The sequence below is a fragment of the Rhopalosiphum padi genome, chromosome 4, assembly GCF_020882245.1.
Source record: "Rhopalosiphum padi isolate XX-2018 chromosome 4, ASM2088224v1, whole genome shotgun sequence".
NCBI classification, from domain to species: Eukaryota; Metazoa; Arthropoda; class Insecta; order Hemiptera; family Aphididae; genus Rhopalosiphum; species Rhopalosiphum padi.
In genome coordinates this window covers 28,734,349-28,753,519 of record NC_083600.1, presented here as the reverse complement: position 1 = coordinate 28,753,519, position 19,171 = coordinate 28,734,349, and the positions used below count along the sequence as shown (strand labels likewise).

Below are 19,171 nucleotides of genomic sequence, written 5' to 3'. Positions count from 1 at the left end.
TATTAATTTATTAATTTTTAATGGTTATTTAATAATTATTATTCCATTTTTATGAATTACCATATAAATAAAATTAAAATTCTAAAAGAAAAAATTGTAATAGGATCACCTATATTAGATAATTTTAGTTTATACACAATTATTAATGTAAGAAATTCATGAAATAACCATCTATAAAAAAAAATTAAAAAAAAAAAATTCTTATCAATAGTTTTATTAAAAAAAGTGCTTATTATCAGTTAATGAATTATCAAATTAAAAATACATATTACTCTTTATATACACAACTATTTACACATTTAAAAATAATAATAAAGTCATACACAATTAATCTTCTTTCATAGCTTCGTCCATTTCTAAAACATTATTAGCTTTATTAATTTTTGGTGATGTTTCAATGTCATCTACGTCCATTTTTTGTGCTTCATTCATTTCTAAAGGTCCAATCTTTTCTTTTTCATCTTTTAGGGAACTGTCGTTTTCATTATCATCCTCGGTATCTTCAGAATCAGAATCTGCTCTAGGATGTTCAGATTTAACGATTTTTTTTTCTACACATGTTACTGATTCTCCGGGCTTAATCCAATCATCCATAGGTTTAATTTCCTATAGTACAAAGTAACAACAAATTATAAATAACAAGGATGTGTTGAAACTTGAAACAGTAATTCAATGTGAACATACTTGGTGAACTTGTTTTAGTTCCTGAACTCTTTGTAAATAATAATCAAATACATATTTAGCTATTTCAGGCATGTCTTGTACTATAAAAACTTGACTTTGAGCATCTATAGGACTATCAAGTACTCTATTAGTAGGGTAATAGTCAGCTGGTAGAAGATGTAATTTTAGTGGCCGTTTTGTTAACTAAAAGACAAATTAAAAATAATATAATATAATTGATACTCAGAGTTAATTAATTTATAATCATACAAGTTTGAATGACGGTGATAATTCAAAGCAATTGCTAAATAGTGATACATTAGCAAAAACATATAAACCAAGTCTTGCTCTGGACATAGCAACAACAAGACGCCTGACATCTCTTAAATGACCAACAGTTTTTGTTCTCACTAATGATAATAATACATAATCATTTTGCTGACCTTGATACTTATCTACTGTAGTTACCTGAAAATTAAATGGTAAACCTTTTATCAAAAAAATACTTTGCTTAAGAGCAGCAATATTTTAATTATTACCTTATGAGGCCAACCAATGAGTGGGTTAGAACCACAGCGCATATTTATGATTTCCCTGATCAGATGTTTTTGACCATTATATGTACTCAAAATAGTAATTTTACTAGCAGGATAACCAATTAGTCTCATATACATGTAAACTGACACACAATATTCCGCTTCGGCTAAATTCTAAAAATTGTATACATTAATGATTAATGAAATATTAATATAATATAAATTATAGAATATTTAACCTGAATGAAATGGGGGTTTGGTTCAGTTTCTCCAACACCATTAAACAACCCAACATCAATTAACTGATATTCATAAGAAAAACCAGCATTTGCTTTATGATATTCTGGAGCAGTTAACACGTGGTTTAAATTTCCTAAGTTATTATAGCGCCAATTATATAATTGACTCAAACTAAAAGTAAAAAGGTTTATGAATTATTTAATTGATATATTTTAAAATATTATATATTGTTTAATTGGAAATACCTAGGTCGCGAACGTCCTTGTGCGTCTAAATCAATAGTAGGAACACCTAAATTTACCATGCGAGTAAATAATGATTGCTCCATATTAGAATATTTCTGAAACGCCATATTTTTAATAACTGGAGGTAATTGATGATGATCACCAATCATTATCCATCGTTTTAAGCGGCTAAATCCATCATCAGAATTTTGAAGTAATAAAGGAATGAATGTTTCTATCTCAAGAATTTGAGCTGATTCTTCCATTAGTATGTTATCATATTTAAAACCAAGCTCTATAAGTTCTTTACGCTTTAATGCCGCATGAGTACATGTCATTGCTATTATTTTAACTTCTTTTACTAATAAATATCGAGAACGATCTAAACCAGTTCTAAGTAATTCAAAAGCTCGAAACTCGTCTAATTGCTTGAATATTTTTTTGATATGCCTATTGAAGAAAATATATAATATTAATATAATAAATAATAATTTATTAACAAATACTTAGGTAATTAAGTTATGTCAATTTAAATGACATAGTCATATATGACTACAATGCATATTTATAAGGAAATAAAAACTGTACATACCTAAAACAACCTCTAGCGATTTCTTTATCTTCTTCTAAGTTTTGACATTTGAATAATGGTTGAGGAGCATCACTGAAGAAAAGATCAAATGGAAAGTTGTCTTTGACAATGTTAATTGAGATCGCCTACAAGTTTAAATATTAATGTTTAATATGCTGATTAAAATTAATTAATTTAACTTACGCCATCCGAATTTTCTTCTATATTTTTCAATGTTGTTAAGTATTTATTCCATCGGGGAAGCACATGAGACCAAAAAAAGTGCATAGCCGTTTCACAAGTATAAGACATATCTCCTTTTACATCCATTAAGTCTTGTAAACGTTGTACTTCATTTAATAACTGGAGTCTTTTCGCTAAGACATAATTTACTCTTCCATACCTAAATAAAAGTTATTTTAAATTAAATATTGTATTGGCATTAATTAATTTATAATTTGTTAAAAATTATTTCAAGTCATAATTAAAAAAACCTACCGACTAAAATCTTTATCTGTTTCCAAAGCTTCTTCTCCGTGTCCCAAACGTAATAAATGCCGTTCATCGATGTCTAATGCCATAATTTTTTCAAATAATTGATTTAATGCTTGATTAGAATGTGTTACAATTAATGTACGTTCATTCCTCCAGTTATGGTATAAATTTGAAATAATTTGTACAGCCACATCAGTTTTACCAGTTCCTGGAGGACCAACCACTACAGTAAGACCGGGTTGCATACCAGAATATATAGCTTCAATTTGAGTAGGTGTAAAATAAATTATATTTCTAATAAAAATAAGATATGTTTATAAATTTATGTTATAGAATTTAACATTAAATAATATAATATTACTTCTTAGGTTGATTAAACTTGTAAGGTCCTCTGTTAACAATTTTCTCAGATTGTACAATGGCCTTTTTTAAAGTTTTACCATCTGAATCAGTAGTTTCATGAAAATGAATACTAACAAATAAAACAATTGTACATTTTTTTACTATATAAATTATACTTAAAATATTAAATTAAATACACAAAAAAAACTAGTTCTTACTAACCGATACGGTGGTAGCATTTTATCGGGATTGTTCTCATGTAGAACTATTTGATGATTAGGAAAACTTGATAACAAGTGGTCCATGTTCAAAAATGTATCATTGAAATTCATTACTTTTATTCTATTTGGCATTCTAATAAAAACAAATTTAATTAGTTTCAAATCAATTTGAAATATCATATAAATTGACGATGATTGATATTTTCAGAAATAAATATTCTTTAGCTTATAGTACACACTATTGATAGTCATTTTACGAAAAAAAAATCAAAACAAAAATTATTGTATTAACTTACTTATCATATCGAGCTGCTGATGGATCACCGTATCCTAATATAATATCATGGATCCATTCAGGCACAACACATTCAGTGTTCATTAAATGACGTATAGTTTCCAATACAGCCTTAAAATTATTCTCTTTAGGTTTTCTTCTCATTATTATGTTGAAAGTTTCATAAACATCCTTAACACAAAATATAATTCATAAACATTTGTTGATTGGAAAATAATTTAACAACTAAAAATAAATATATATACAATTTCTCCAGCAGCAACATTATCAAGATCTGCGCGATATTGATTACAATCCAACCAAACACGATATGTTCGTTTTTGGCCAGGTAAAACCGGTCTTGGATCAGGTCCTTCTTCAATTACTCGACCCATGTTGTCTAACATACCTTCTACTTCACAGCCTCTAACACAGACTATTGCGGTTTGTTGAAGGAATGGCTTATGATAGTCAATTCTAGATCCTAAAATAAATAAATATTAATAAAAAAAATGTACATAATATTTAAATACTAATGTCTATCTTACCTATAGGTAAAATTGGTTTTACAGTTAATAAGAAACAAACATCATGTTTACGAAGGTTTTCCCATTCTTCTTGAACATCTTTTTTCACATTTAAAGTAACTATAACATCAGCTCGAACTCTGGAAGGCTGTAAATCACCTGAAAAAAAAAAAAAAAAAGAAAACATTTTATTTAAATACAAAATAAAAAATAAATTATAGCATTGAAAGTAGCCATATGAATTTATTTGATTTACCGAGATTGGGTTTTGCAACTTCTACAACCAAAAAATTATCAATAGGTAATGCCATCTTGGAATAACCACTAAAGTAAATGCTTCCATCTTCAGATTTGCTTAAATTAATTAAAAATATTGATTCATGTTAATAAGATTGTTTTAAATTGCTTATAATTTGCTTTTTAGTTGATTTAAGTAATTAAACTATTTAATCAGATAATAAGTAGAAATATAAATATTATCATTATAATTAACACGTTCAGCTCAGATGACGATGCGTTGTCGTCGTTCGATGTCAGGCGCTACAAGCGATGAAGACCCGTAGCCGTCATAGGACAATTACTTTTATTCGTTATTTAAAATATTTGGCTGGTTGTGATCGATTATTTCACTTAGTATGGCCATTCAGTATAACTATCAGAACATTTAGAACAACGACAAGCAGCTGGTTACGATTTCCCGGCATTTTTATGTTTATAATTTGCCTGGTCTTCACGAGTGTAATATTATCAATATTTACGCGGCTGGTAGCCCCCGACTTCTGAGATGTACGCAGACATTCAAAAAGTCATTACTTACCATGGGTTCATCCGAGTAATAGAATCTTCTATATCTTGTCTGATTTCATCTACAAAAGATATAAGAAAAACATAAAATGTATTTGTTATTAATATTTTTTTGTAAACCTTATTAGGAATCATTATTTTAGTCAACAGTTTTTATTTAATTTATGAAATTTTTTGATATACCTTTACAACAGTAAAGTATTTTAACATCAATAAAATATTACCCATGTCATTCTCTTATAATCAAACTTAAAGGTAGCAACATTGTAAGTGTTTTATAGATAAATTAATATTGATGCAAGTTACGACCATTATTAAATTATAATATTTTAACAATCATAATAAGGGCCTCACCGCTTGTTCCCAAATTATCTGAATTAACTTCTAGTATTAATTATCATATTAATATCATACAATCATACTACATATTTATCAGTAATATTTCATTAATTAAAATAATATTCAAAGGAATATCTTTTACATAAAAAAATGAAGAACATAGTACTTAAATTTAATTTACCCGGGATTCAATAGTTAACAATATCCAGTATACACCCATAATATAAACTTATATAACAATTATGAGCACCTAAGAATTTATTCTATGTTTTTATTCTGGTGCTTGAATGCTCATATTCATCCAGCATCAAAATCCTGAAACCCAAAATAAATTATACTGATGCAATGCCTTGTTTAAATTTCAGTCAAGTTTTAAATACCAAACAAGTAATATATATGATATATCACATCATTTGCTTCCATAGTTTGCATGTTATTTTTTTTTTTTTATAGTTACATTGCATACCACAGTAACCATAGTTTTAATCTTAGCAATTTTTCTAAATTAGAAGCACAATTTTATTACGTTATGGCTTATATAGTTATAAGCCATATGAATAATTATGATATATTTTAGACTTGTCCTTATAAAAATTACAAATATCACTTAACAGGAATTAGGAATAGGTAAAATTATTAATTAATTAACTAATTAGAAAAAAATGAAAAATAAAACTTACATGTAGATTCTAATCTGAACAGTTGAAAATTACGTAACAAGTAATCATGGAGAGTTAAAAATTGTAAGTTCAATTTTGGTAATGCCAAACATTTGTTGCCATTATAATATTCAGTAGGCACTACAGCTTCATTCCATATAATATCTTCTGTTGGATAAAGAGGCATTCCATTCAAAATTTGTAACTGTGATTCTCTAGCTTCATGGCGAGATATCTTAAATAAAGTTTAATAATATAAGTAAAAATAAATTCTATAATATTATATTTATTATATCAAAAATTATCTCTGAACTATAATAGTACATTATAACTAATAAATAATCAATATATATACAGAATTTATATGAAAATAGAAAGATTAAATTTAAATTTAAATTATAATTGCACACACCACATACTTGAAAACTATTAATATAACAACAGTAATTTAAAATAATTTGACAATTTGTTAGTAAACTAAGAATAATCTGTACATTCAGATGGTTAGGTTAGGTAACACATTTTAATTCATCGTTAAAAAATCCTTATAGTATTTATAGCATTAGTATAAGAAATGTATTAAATTAATACACGCATATACGCACTATAATGTCACCGCTAAATTGTCGTGCACTAAAAAGACTACGCTGAAATGTCACCTATTCCAAATTCTAACCTATAGGGCATAGGCTATAGAAATATCATATAATGATTGAGTAATTTGTCATTATAGTTCAAGCATATATCTACAGATCAAACTATAACATTTTTAAGTTAATAGCTTTTTAACCTACTATAAAGTATAAAAAAAATTGATGAAATATACATACCAGTAAAGAAAGTAAAAACTCAGAGTCGTAACGATACCAATTTTCAGTCAAACGTTTTTCTTGGTCAGGAATCAAATTTAATTCCATAGCAATATTTTGAAGCTCTTGATTGCTGAAATAAAGTAGGTACATCAAAATGGTTATAGATATCGAAAAATTAATGTCTGTATTTATAAAATTCCAAAAAATCCTAGCCTCCTACCCTTGCTGATATCCAAATATCTTCTTTCTCATGACACAAATATAAAAATAAAACTAGGTTAAATTCTTCTTAGTATAAATCTAACATTGCTTTTTTAGATAACAATATGAAGTTTTATTGACCCTTATTTTTCATTTAAAGAGGATTTATCTATGTACTTCAGAACTAAATTCACTTTAACAATTTTACCAAACCAGGGCTACTCTTGTATTACATTTTTAATTATTATTTTATTTTCTAGAATAATGTTGAATTTACTATGTTACATAAATACATTAAATAGAAATTTACAAATTTTAATAACAACTAAAAGTAAGTTATACATTTGAACCAATTTTTTAAAATTTAACTAACTGTGGTATATTTGCATTAGTTAAACCAAAATTCCATTGTTTTTTTGCACCAAAACTAAATCAAATATTCAAATTTTATAATGGACTCAAATTAAAGTTAAAATTAATTTTATATCAGGTTTTATTATGCCAAATTTCGAATTTGATTTTTAAACCAAGTTTTGGGAATTTGGTTCAGTTAAAAAATATACAATATGTAAAATCACTATAGAAATAAACTATTTAATTAGATTTAATAATACTTATATAAAAAAAACATAATTTAAACAGTTAATAATGCTTTAGTTTAAAATTTACCTCAGATTTTTGAAATGTTTAATGAGAGAATCATATTTATCAATAGCATTAATATTAGATAATGAAAAGTCTTGTAATTTAGTAAATTTTCCAAATAATGTTGCCTGAAAAAATAAAAATAAAACAGTTATATTAGTGTTAATGTTATTTTAATCAACAAAATTTAAAAATGGTTTTTGAATAATATACAAAAAAATATATTAAATGATAAATTTACATTTGTATGAACTTTAAAAATATTTGGTAGTGTTTATAAACATTGTTTAAAGATTACATCAAGCCTTTAAATATCAAATACTGTCAAGGTTAATTAACAAATTAATAACTACATTTTTAAAATTATTTTTAGGTTTAATTTTCCTTGATATTATAATTTAAAGCTAAATGTTACTAATGGGTGGTTTTCTTAATCATGTAACTACCATATATATTTTCCCTCCCATTATCAAATATATTTATTATCATTGATCCATACTTGTAATGATATAATTTTATCGTAATGTGCTTGCATCACTTCGTTTTCTTTTAATGGATCGCCAGTTGCTTGACAAATTTCAAAATGGAAATAAAATTTTAATATATCTAAAAGCTGTTTAAAAACATATTCAATTAATACTTATTGTAAATGATAAAACATCAAGAAACAGACCTGTTTGAAAAGGTGTCCTTCATCACGTTTGCTTAACATTGCTAAATAACAGCGGTTAATTAAATGAACATCATCTAAGACTGCATGGAAAAATCTTCTTGTAGGTAACGATGTTTCTAAGTCAATAAGCATTTCCAAAAATCTTTCACAATAATTTAAATGGTCCACACATAAATCACCTAAACATTATTATTAGTATACAGACTTATTTAAATAAAATGTATCAAAATATCTGATTAAGAAAGATTTTAATAAAAAAATATAAATATGTTTAACTTTTGAGTATTTATTATTATTAACTATTTATAGCAATAAAAATTTACAAAATTACCTTCTAAAGGTATATTTTCTAAGATATTGATAAATTTAATGCACAATTTATGTAAAAATGTTCTTTCAAGATCTGCTTTTAGTCTATTTTCTAATGACAACTCTTTATCTTTTTTTTGTAATCGGTTCCATAATTTTTGCCATTTAGGTACTTGACGCAATTCCAATATTCTTCGTCTCTGAAAAATAAAATAAATATATTATAGGTTAATAATTATTAAAAATAAACAACATTATTTATTAGTAAATTATGGCTAAGATAGTTTTGATAAATATTCAATAAATTTAATTATTATATTAAGTTAGAGGTTCCAAACCAGGGTGCCATAAACTTAAATTTAGTGCAAAATTATTTTAAATATATTTTTAAGAAAAGACGACTTCATGAAAAATATAGTAGCATGAGTAATAAAACAGATTATATTATATAATCTACTTAGCTAAATAAAATCGAAATTACAAAATATATATATTAATATAAATAGAAAATATATTACTATTGTGTATTCAGTATTGAGAATAGGCCATAGGATGCCTCTGAATTTTTAAAAAATAACTAAGTGTGCTTTGAGTTAAAAAGGTTGGGGACATTTGTGTTAAGCACTCATTTTTATATTTCACATCAATACAATAGAATGTATTATCATTGTTTATCTACAAATAAGAAAATAATAACAATTTTTTAATATTAATATTTAAATTGTTGATAAAATGAAACTCATTAATCCATTATGAAAGATTTGAAAAATAAATTGAATAATCATAGAAAGTGACAAGATATAATAAAACAGTTTTAAGTTAAAATGTGATATGTAATGTAAGGTCGGATAGATTATTTATAACTATTTCTTCAAATACACTATTTCTATAATATTTATAAAATACATACTTCTTGTAAACTACACCAAATTGATATTGACACAAGTTTCTTCATTTTGTTTCTAACTAAATCAGTTTCCATACATTGAAAACAATGATTTAAAAAAACTACTAAAGCTATTTGTTCTTTTATACTGTGGTCATCAGAAAGACTGGCACGTAAAACTTGATCAATAAAACCATCAAATTCAGCTGGTTGTTTTTTTAAGGCCTAAAAAAATGAATATATATGTATATATTTTTCTAATATACTGTATATATAAATAAAAATAAATAATGATTTACCTGCCAAGGTGCTACACGTTCACGAAATTTTTCGTTTAACATTATAACAATAGACATCATATGTGCAAACGTAGCATTTGCAGAGACATAATTAGGCCACAAATAATTTTCCAAAAATTGACTAAATTCCAAGATCATAATTCGTCTAACTGAAAAACTAAATTAAAATTTTTTTTTTATTTTTAATTATTTTAGTACTTATAGGATACCCCTTAGTATAAAAATAACCTAAATAATAATCTTAAAGATTTATGTATGTATTTTATGCAAATAGGCAAAAAATAAAATATTAAAATTAGGAGTGGACTTTAAAATAAGATGCTTATTTAAATATTTGTCAAGCATATACTTAATGACAAGGGAAAGTAAAGGTAATATTCTATATTACAAAACTTAATTTTAAATTTTTTTAGAAAAAAAAACATAAGTATAAATTGAATATATTGTATAGTATATTAAATTTCTTAAAAATTATACATTTATTTAAGCCCTTAAACCAAAAAATAAGGGTACCATGTTCTCTTAAGATATATTAATAAATATATATGTATGTACCTAAATAAGAAAATAATTAAAACTATCCTTGGAAATAAGTTTCAAGATAAAACACCAATACAAACTTATGATTATCAATAATAAAATTGAAAACATAGTTAGTTTTTCAGTATTTTCAAGTAATATGTTACTATTGACACTACTACTCATTCCATTAGAAAAACATGTTTAAATATATTGAGAAACTAACTAAATTTTCAATTTTATAATTGATAATTTTTAGTTTGTATTTGTCTTTATCTTTGAACTTGCTTTCAAGAACAGTTTAATTATTTAATTATTTATTGACAGATGTTAAGGGATATTCTATGCAGTTTTAGCAAACAAATGAAGACAATAAGTTAATAATAGGTAAAAATACTATAAACTATAACAAATTTAAATATTATAGTTCATAATATTAAGATAAATACAAAATGGATTGAAATGAAAGCAAATTTACCACATTGTAAATTTGCAAAATACAAGATACAACACATGTGGGAAATGGACATGTAGCTTATCAATTTATCTAAGGAAAATTATACTTGAACTATAGCTTAAATCAACACTTGTTTAATATCTAAATGTTGATAGAAATTTAAATATAGTAACTTACTTAGACTTATAGATCTCTTCATTATAAATATCTTCAACAACCTTGGCATCATAAGGTAAGTATTGATTGGAATGTAAATTTGGTGCCCAATACTTTGATGCTAACTACAAATTTAAGATGCAAAATTTTATTAAAATTTTAATTAGCCAAATTAAGTTTCCAAAAATTGTCAGATTAAAAAATTACTTTTAAAAACAATCTAGTTAGTAAGAGTAAATTATATAGTTTTATTGTTAAAAATATTGTTGCAATCTATAGTAATAAATAATATTCTAACAAAATACAATTCATAAAACTATGCACATTTAGTATTTACTTATATAGGTTCTGTCAATAACAAATCTATATCTAAAAATATTAAATTTATGCATTTTTCTAATAAGTTGTAAAATTACTCCAGAAAAATGTTTTGCTCTGTAAGAGCTACACAATACATTAATTTACTAATTTACTTATATTTAATTTTTAGATACTAGTGTATTAAAAACTAATAAAGTTATGTAAATCTACACAAAGAACCATTTATTTACAATTTAAATACTTTGAACTTGTTGGATATTTTTTACTCTAATGTTTACTTTTTAGATATAAATTATAAATTATAACTATGAAAATTAACTCATTAATCAATGGATTAAAAATATTCACATTCACAAAGAGTGAGAATTTAACCCAAATATTATCACTATATTATGTAAATCATTTTATATACCTGTGTAATACGATCAGCATTGATCTGATCAATGGTTGGAGCAAGATTTAAGACTACTGCTTGCTTAGAATCAGTCATTGTGATTGTTTTTATCCAATATTTATAATTGAAAAAAAATATATTTAAACACAATTAAAAATTGTTATTATTTTAAGACAATAACAACACATTAAGTATCAATTATAAAATGTTTGAACTTTTTAACGTATCTACAAAAAATAAGGATATTAATAAAATAAAGTAATAACTGGTTGAATTGTTGATTTTCAAACGTACGAAAACGTTGAATAGAACTTACTAGTTATTACACGATATACAGATATAACATCACATATCATAAAAATATTAAGTATATATTAAACCACATAACCACATTATACAGTGGGAACCGGCAATATGTCTAGCAGTTAGCAAACATAAACAAACTAAAAAAGGTATCACAGATACAGTTATCACTTATCACAGATAAATGTCGGGACAATATCTGTAGTTCCATAAAGCATTTGTTCCAATAGTATTTTATCCTAAAAATATAAATATTATTTATGTTCACGAAATATTTGTTCTGAAATATGTGTGCACCAATTGTGCAATATTTTCGTGGCACCACTTAATATAATACGTCGTTTATCTTATTTATATACCATGAAATCTGTGTTCTGAAAAATCACGGAAATAATTATTTAATATATATTATATATAACTATAAATTATAATAGTCTATAACTAGTATAACTTACAGACTGCAGTATACATTTATTAATTTATTATGTACATGGTTAATCAGTTAGAAATTAAGTCAATTTTTTGTATAATTATAAACAAATAAAATAAATTTATTATGGTAAAACATAGATAAAAACTAAAAAAAATCAATTAGTTCTAACTAATAATATAGGTATTAGGTACCTAGGTCAAACAAAGAATATAAACAATAAGTTACTAGACTATAAAGGTCCATGAGTTTACAAATTGTAGTATATCAAAATAGTTCAAAATATGCCCAATATGGGCACTGTAGCCTTTTCAGCCAAAATTAACAAAATCCAAACTCATAAGAAATAGGAAAATTCATAACGACACAAGAATACCTATTCTCCAAGACTGAATAAAAACCCAGTTTAAAAATTTCCACAGAACTAAAATAAAAAAACCGACGTTTAAAACCATGACTAGGTACCTCAAAATTTTCCCCTATCAAATATCAGCTCAGACGAAGACCAAATTTAAATTTAAATTTTTAATAAAAATATTAAATAACATTAAAATATAATTATCTTTGTAATTAGACTTTAAAATTTGTAATAGCATGAAATATACTGACACATTTTAAATTTGATAAATTTAAAAAAATGATAAATATTCTGAAATAAACTGATACTAATAACATAGATTTGGTTTAGGTACCATGATGTATAGTGCTCTTTAAATTTATATTTAGGTATTCTTCTTCTTCTTTTAGCATTTAGGTTGATTTATTTCATACAAATTCTTTACATAATTCACATTTATAATTTAAGATAATTGATACAAAATATGATAAACACGAACAGTCAAGTACCTATCTACATTTTTTTATGTAATAACAATTTTTAATTGTATAATACGGAGCGTTATTGTATTTGCAATTTTAATATAAACAATTTTAAAAGCATTTTTAATAGGTACCTTATTATAAATTTACCACACATATTTACTACTATGAGCTGATTTTTAATTAATTTGTCTTAAGTAGAAAATTATGGGTTTTTGTTTTTAAACGGAATAAAAAAAATAATTGTACCCTCGTAATAATAGTAAATAGGTATATAAATATATAATATATAATTATTAATTATTATGAATTATGATGCGCGTTTTTGTATTGCGCTCAGTTCGCGGCAAAGAGTTGTAATTACTCTGTGTCTGTGGTCCACGATGGTTACGTATCACCTAGATCCCGCGACAAGTAGATCCACGTATGTCAACTGGATCCCATTGGACATTTAAAACCTCAAAGAAAATTTAGATTCCATATTAACTATAAACTCTCTCTCATGTCATTTAGGTACCCAGAAATCGACGGTAATTTAAAAAACTTGTCTAAAAAAATACTTAAATAACAATTTAAATTTTAAAAATATTATGAAATAGTATGAAGTATAAGTAAGTTACATGGCGTTGGTGAAATCTCTAATACCATTAATTATGATATTAGATTCGATGTTTTAAATAAGAAGTAACGTTTCATTATATTCTAATATACACGATATATGAATTATCGATTATGTTAATGTAGAACTTATATATAATTTTTAAAAGAACTTGCTCAAATACCTATTTATTATAATAGGTACCTAAGTACATTAAAACCTAACCATTAACCTAACAGGGTGACTATACTTATTTACAAGCATTGTATGGCCACTTATTCCTTTAATGTTAAATTTATATTGGACTTATTTATAAGTTTATAATATTTCTCGTTTCTTGATATAAATAATAATTTAATTGGTATTTAATAAAAAAAAATGTATGCAAGGTAACTATAATATAAGAATAACAGTGTTAGGTAATTTTCCACACCACCTTTATTATTAAACGACGTACAATAACATTGTCCGTATTGTTTAATAACTTTATGAGGTATTACACGAGGCGCGTTTTTTTATTGTGGTGTCCCCAGTAGGCCTAATCCACATCGTAAGCGAGAACGCATTATATGCAGGGGCGTATTTAGGTAGGGGCTTTGGGTCCAGTTGTCCAGAACGGCAAATTTTTAAAGATTTAGAGAGGCGGCAAATTTTTATTTCGTACTTTATGAGTACTGGCGCAGTGACGTCAATCATTAATAATTTTCACAACAAATGTGTGCCATTGCCATAGAGGTATAAAATACTATACAGTATTTATATAACATGGTATTCTATGGTATTAACAGTTTGACCACTATTGCGCGGCGTAGTTTTTTAATTTTTTTTTAATGAGGGGGGAAGGCGGTAAAATATGTGTTGCCCTTATCCTAAAATTCCTAAATACGCCACTGATCATATGAATGCATTCAAATAATAAAAAAAAATATACAATAACTTAAATTATGTGGATATTAATAATACTATTATATAATATAAAACGGTTAATGTGTATAATATATGTGTGTTGCCGGCCGGCGATAGTGAATGTGTTGGATGAGTGGATGAGAGATGAGCGCTAATGCGTAAAGGGGGGGACAACTTAACTAAGATGAGCTTCTTATTGATGCTGCCAATCTTCCTCCGGGTTGAAACGAAGCCGAGTGTCGACACATTTTCCATCAGCTTTGTGACGAATTCTTCTTCACTAATAAATATTATATATTTATATATAGTATACTGTACCTACTACGATTCTAAAAATTATAATATCATACAAACAAATCCTTTGGACAGTTGACATTAAGATGAGCTTCTTATATTGATGATGCCAATCTTCCTCCGGGTTGAAACGAAGCCGAGTGCCGACACATTTTCCATCAGCTTTGTGACGAATTCTTCTTCACTAATAAATATTATATATTTATATATAGTATACTGTACCTACTACGATTCTAAAAATTATAATATCATACAAACAAATCCTTTGGACAGTTGACATTAAGATGAGCTTCTTATATTGATGCTGCCAATCTTCCTCCGGGTTGAAACGAAGCCGAGTGCTGACACATCTTCCTTCAGCTCAATGACAAATTCTCCGTCGGTGGGTAGTCCATGATCCAGCCAAATGTTCGGTTCCTATAAAACTTCAACTAATGTGCTGATTAAATGTAGTTTAAATTTATAGTAAAATTTTAATGTTTAAGAAATCTATGTTGGTGTTCTTTTATTTTTGAATTTAAATTAATTTGAAATTTTATATTTATAATTTATCAGTTAAAAATGTAAACATGAACTAAAAAGATTATAGTATATTGCAGTTTAACTTTCTGTTCGGTGGCCACCTTTTTAATTCCTCACTCTCTTTTATAAGAAAGTTAAACAGCACAATAACTATAAAAAAATATAAATTTAAACATACACAAAGACGAACTAGCTTTGTGAAAAGAAAAAAAAATCGAAAAAATTAGTAATTTATCAACGTATTATTAAAATAAAAAGAACACCTAAAACCGTAGTACAGTACATTATCTGAAAAAAAAACCATAAAAATTAAATATAATTTAAGTAAATATTCATAATATACTGTACTACTGTTCAAAAAATTATATTATTAAACAAACACAGCCTTGCGACACTAATTTTTGTTCTTCAGATGTGCTTCTTCTTAATGATACTGTCAATCGTCCTCCGGGTTGACATTATAGCGTAATTATTTCAGTTTTTTTGTTTTTCCGATATTATGGCAAGATCTGAAATTTTTTGTTTTATTTTACTATTTACCACCCAAAGTACAAAATTGATCCATATTTGCTACAAGAATTCATGACAAACAAAAAATAATCTACATAATTGTTGTATCATTATACATTTTTCGCTGCGTCCACGTCCAGGATCTAAGGTGTACTATTTTACTACTATTCTAATATAATATAATCGCGAATAATACAAATAATACATGGTTGTTATTTCTCACAATTTTTGTCTACTATAACTAATGAGTAAAATAAGTAGGCATTGTGTACTATTTTTTCGTTGGACCCTGGAGAATAAAATATGCGTCTACATCAACTACATCCTCCGACTAGCGCGGATTGTTCATATAAATTTATATATTTTTTTTTAAGTTTAAAAAATAATTTTAATCCCAAAAAAGAAAAATAAAAAAAAACTTACTTAAGCGTCGACTGTTCCCGTGAAACCGAGTTGTGTCAATCTTCAGACTATACGTAGTAGTGCACCGCCGCCGAAGAAACTGCAAATTTTCTTCATATCGATCTTCATCGTGATTCTAAATGAGAATAAAAATTCATTTTTATGAAAATAAATAGCACGAAATGAAAATGAGAATACTTGTCATGTATTCAGTACTATTCATTAAGACTATTACAGAATTGTTAATCGTCTTCGACGAATGTCGTCGATTGTCGTATGTCACAGATGACGAATATTAATAATATGATAAATCTATGGTTTTTTTTTTATAGAACTCTTTGTGATATTATGCAATGTATTTTTCTATTTTAGCTGTTTGACATATGAACGTACAATTGAAACATTTAAACTAGAGACCAAATCTTTATAGATATTGCAAAGTATTAATATTTTATTCTAATGAAAATGATTACAAATTATTTTATTTAATCTATAAAAATAGTGAACTAAACAAAAATAATTATATTATTATATATTTAAAAAAAAAAGAATTATGATTTATGATTCATATCGTTATGTTTCTGAGTTATTATTTCTGCATACTTTTGGTTTTAATCACGCAGTGCTTTAACTTAATCTTACATATTTTTACATGTAAACTTACATGTATATATCTGAAGACACCTTTCATAATAAAAACAAATTCATACATTTCCTTTATTATGGTTTCATGTAACAAATAGTACCTAGTCAATGCTTTGAGGAATTCAATTTTCAGTACCATTTTACAAAATAATCAAAAATTACATTAAATTAAAGATAAAGAAGTAATTATTACAGTGTTGCTTTATACATTAGTGATTAAGTTTATTACTGTAATTAGTGTGTGAAATTTGAGTTTGAAAGAGACAGTCAGTCAACCTTCATTAATAAGTATAATTTTGATGTATTATGACTTATAATATTATATGTTGATTGATATTGCTAAGTATTTTATTTTTTTTTTTTGTATAAAGTTTGACAAGCTACATTTTTTCCGAAAACATTGCATTTATCATAATTATTATTATAATATTGTATAAATAATAAATATAATTTATACCGTATTATATTCTTGTTATATACTTTTGAGTTAATAGGTACAACCCTTTCGTAAAATAATTTGAATAAATAATATCTTAAGATTAATCTACGTATGTCAAAAATGTCATTGTGTACGTATAGTATAACATGTACAAAAAACTTTTATGTCCCTACAAATAATGTTTTAAATAATAACAAAATATCGTAAATATACATAATTTCAAAATAAAAATGACTTTTTATTATTTTTATTTTAGGTTAAAAAAAAACTAATGAGAATTCCAATATAATATTTTTAAATTGTAGATATAAAAAGAAAATATTTATATGAATATCTAACGAAAAAATTAATTTGAACATTTTTTAGATTTAGCCGAATACAATCAAAATTTTAATTTTAAACGTTTATAAAATATACCGTGACTATACATTTTTTATTACAGTAAATTAGTGAACGATTGATGAAGAAGCCTGTATTAAATTTTAAATCATATTTGCACATCTATAATTTTTTTCGGCTTAATAAAAAAAAAAAAAATTTTATTATTTAAAATAATGAAAATGCTTTTAAAATTATACAATTTACCTATAGAGAAATCATAATGTAATTGGTAAATTTTTCAAAATTCTATAATTAGCATTTTTAATTAAAATTAAATTAATAAATTAATTTTGTCAATATTATAAAAAGATATAGCGTAATAATACATTTGTTTTTTTGTGTTTTCGATATTATGACAAGATTCGAAATTTTTTATTTTATTTTACTATTAACCACCCAAAGTACTGAATAGATTATATTTGCTACAATAATTTATGACAGAAAAGAAACTACACAATTGTCAAATAAATATACATTCATTGCTATGTCCAGGATCCAAGGTATACTTGACGACTTAATTTTATTCTTGGCTATTTTATACATTGGACCAGTGGTCAACCTTTTTAGACTCTCGGCCCACATTCACAAACTAAAAACTGTTAGAAAACTTGCAAAAAAGAATAAAAATTTAATATACTTAAATTATTTACTATGCAAAAAAATATTGTTTAGAACTTTAAATTAAAAAAAAAATTCGTCGTTTTAGAATTTAAAGCGGGCCGTAGACAATAGCTCACTGGTTGCCGGCCATTGCATTGGACGATTGGAAATAAAATATAAGTCTGTCATCCAAGTATAGCAGCTTGTACACGTCAATAAATATTTATTTTAAGTATAAAAGAGAAATTTAATATTCCATAATTATGGGAAAATTAACTTACGTAAGTATTCTTCGACGCTGTTCGGCGAAATCGAGCTGCACCACATTTACAGTTCAAACGTGCACCATCACCGCCGAAGAAACAGCTAGGCTCTTATTTCTTCATTCGTCTTCTTTGAGCTTCAGAATGAAATTATTAAAATATTCTATAAAAATGAGAGAACTTGTCATATAATAAAGGCTGTTGTTTAAAGACTGTTCAATAAAACTATTAGAATTATTAACGGTCTTCTACGAATGACGACGATTGTCGATTGCCACGGATGATAATGTGATAGATTATATGTTTTTTTTTTTATAAACTCTTTGTGATATTATAGGATTTATTTTTATATCTCTGTCTTGCATACGAAACTTTTGGTATTTAATTAATTTCGTACATAAAACCATAATAATTGTATATCCTGAATTTTTTTTTTAATTATAATTTTATTATTTCAATAGGTTTTGGTAAAATTTTTCACCAAAATATAAA

The 19,171-nt window shown here is 25.4% G+C and overlaps 1 protein-coding gene and 1 long non-coding RNA gene across 3 annotated transcripts; both read right to left on the bottom strand.

Annotated features, from left to right (window-relative positions):
• Positions 1 to 198: 198 nt before the first annotated feature.
• On the bottom strand, positions 199 to 11,974 carry LOC132929392 (RNA helicase aquarius). 2 transcript variants are annotated; one of them, XM_060994724.1, is made up of 27 exons: positions 11,884 to 11,974; positions 11,586 to 11,794; positions 10,874 to 10,977; positions 9,721 to 9,877; positions 9,446 to 9,646; positions 8,558 to 8,735; positions 8,227 to 8,405; positions 8,053 to 8,166; positions 7,578 to 7,681; positions 6,726 to 6,837; positions 5,917 to 6,130; positions 4,911 to 4,959; positions 4,350 to 4,447; positions 4,115 to 4,252; positions 3,833 to 4,050; positions 3,589 to 3,758; positions 3,294 to 3,425; positions 3,091 to 3,201; positions 2,733 to 3,023; positions 2,439 to 2,637; positions 2,256 to 2,380; positions 1,685 to 2,113; positions 1,439 to 1,610; positions 1,203 to 1,373; positions 934 to 1,131; positions 685 to 867; positions 199 to 606 (listed from the first exon to the last, which is right to left on the bottom strand). In XM_060994724.1, exons 2-27 carry the CDS (start codon positions 11,661 to 11,663, stop codon positions 328 to 330), a joined length of 4,404 nt encoding a protein of 1,467 aa, XP_060850707.1. In that variant the 5' UTR covers positions 11,664 to 11,794; positions 11,884 to 11,974; the 3' UTR covers positions 199 to 327. The 2 variants fall into 2 exon arrangements, with proteins under 2 accessions (XP_060850707.1, XP_060850705.1); XM_060994722.1 differs by having other exon boundaries at positions 11,586 to 11,928.
• Positions 11,975 to 14,123: 2,149 nt separating this feature from the next.
• LOC132930104 (uncharacterized) lies at positions 14,124 to 18,823 on the bottom strand. Its single transcript, XR_009662192.1, has 5 exons — positions 18,698 to 18,823; positions 16,373 to 16,487; positions 15,172 to 15,948; positions 14,974 to 15,101; positions 14,124 to 14,903 (listed from the first exon to the last, which is right to left on the bottom strand). It is a non-coding gene; the product is annotated as an uncharacterized LOC132930104 (long non-coding RNA).
• Between the last annotated feature and the right edge of the window lie 348 nt (positions 18,824 to 19,171).

What these genes read in the sequence shown, in the direction of transcription:
- LOC132929392 (XM_060994724.1), bottom strand. Translation starts at nt 11,663, where the DNA reads ATGACTGATTCTAAGCAAGCAGTAGTCTTAAATCTTGCTCCAACCATT. An exon ending in AGAAAATATACCTTTAGAAG is followed by an intron (nt 8,406 to 8,557) that starts GTAATTTTGTAA and finishes AATAATGTTTAG; the next exon opens with GTGATTTATGTGTGGACCAT. An exon ending in ATTACTCGGATGAACCCATG is followed by an intron (nt 4,448 to 4,910) that starts GTAAGTAATGAC and finishes AATTAATTTAAG; the next exon opens with CAAATCTGAAGATGGAAGCA.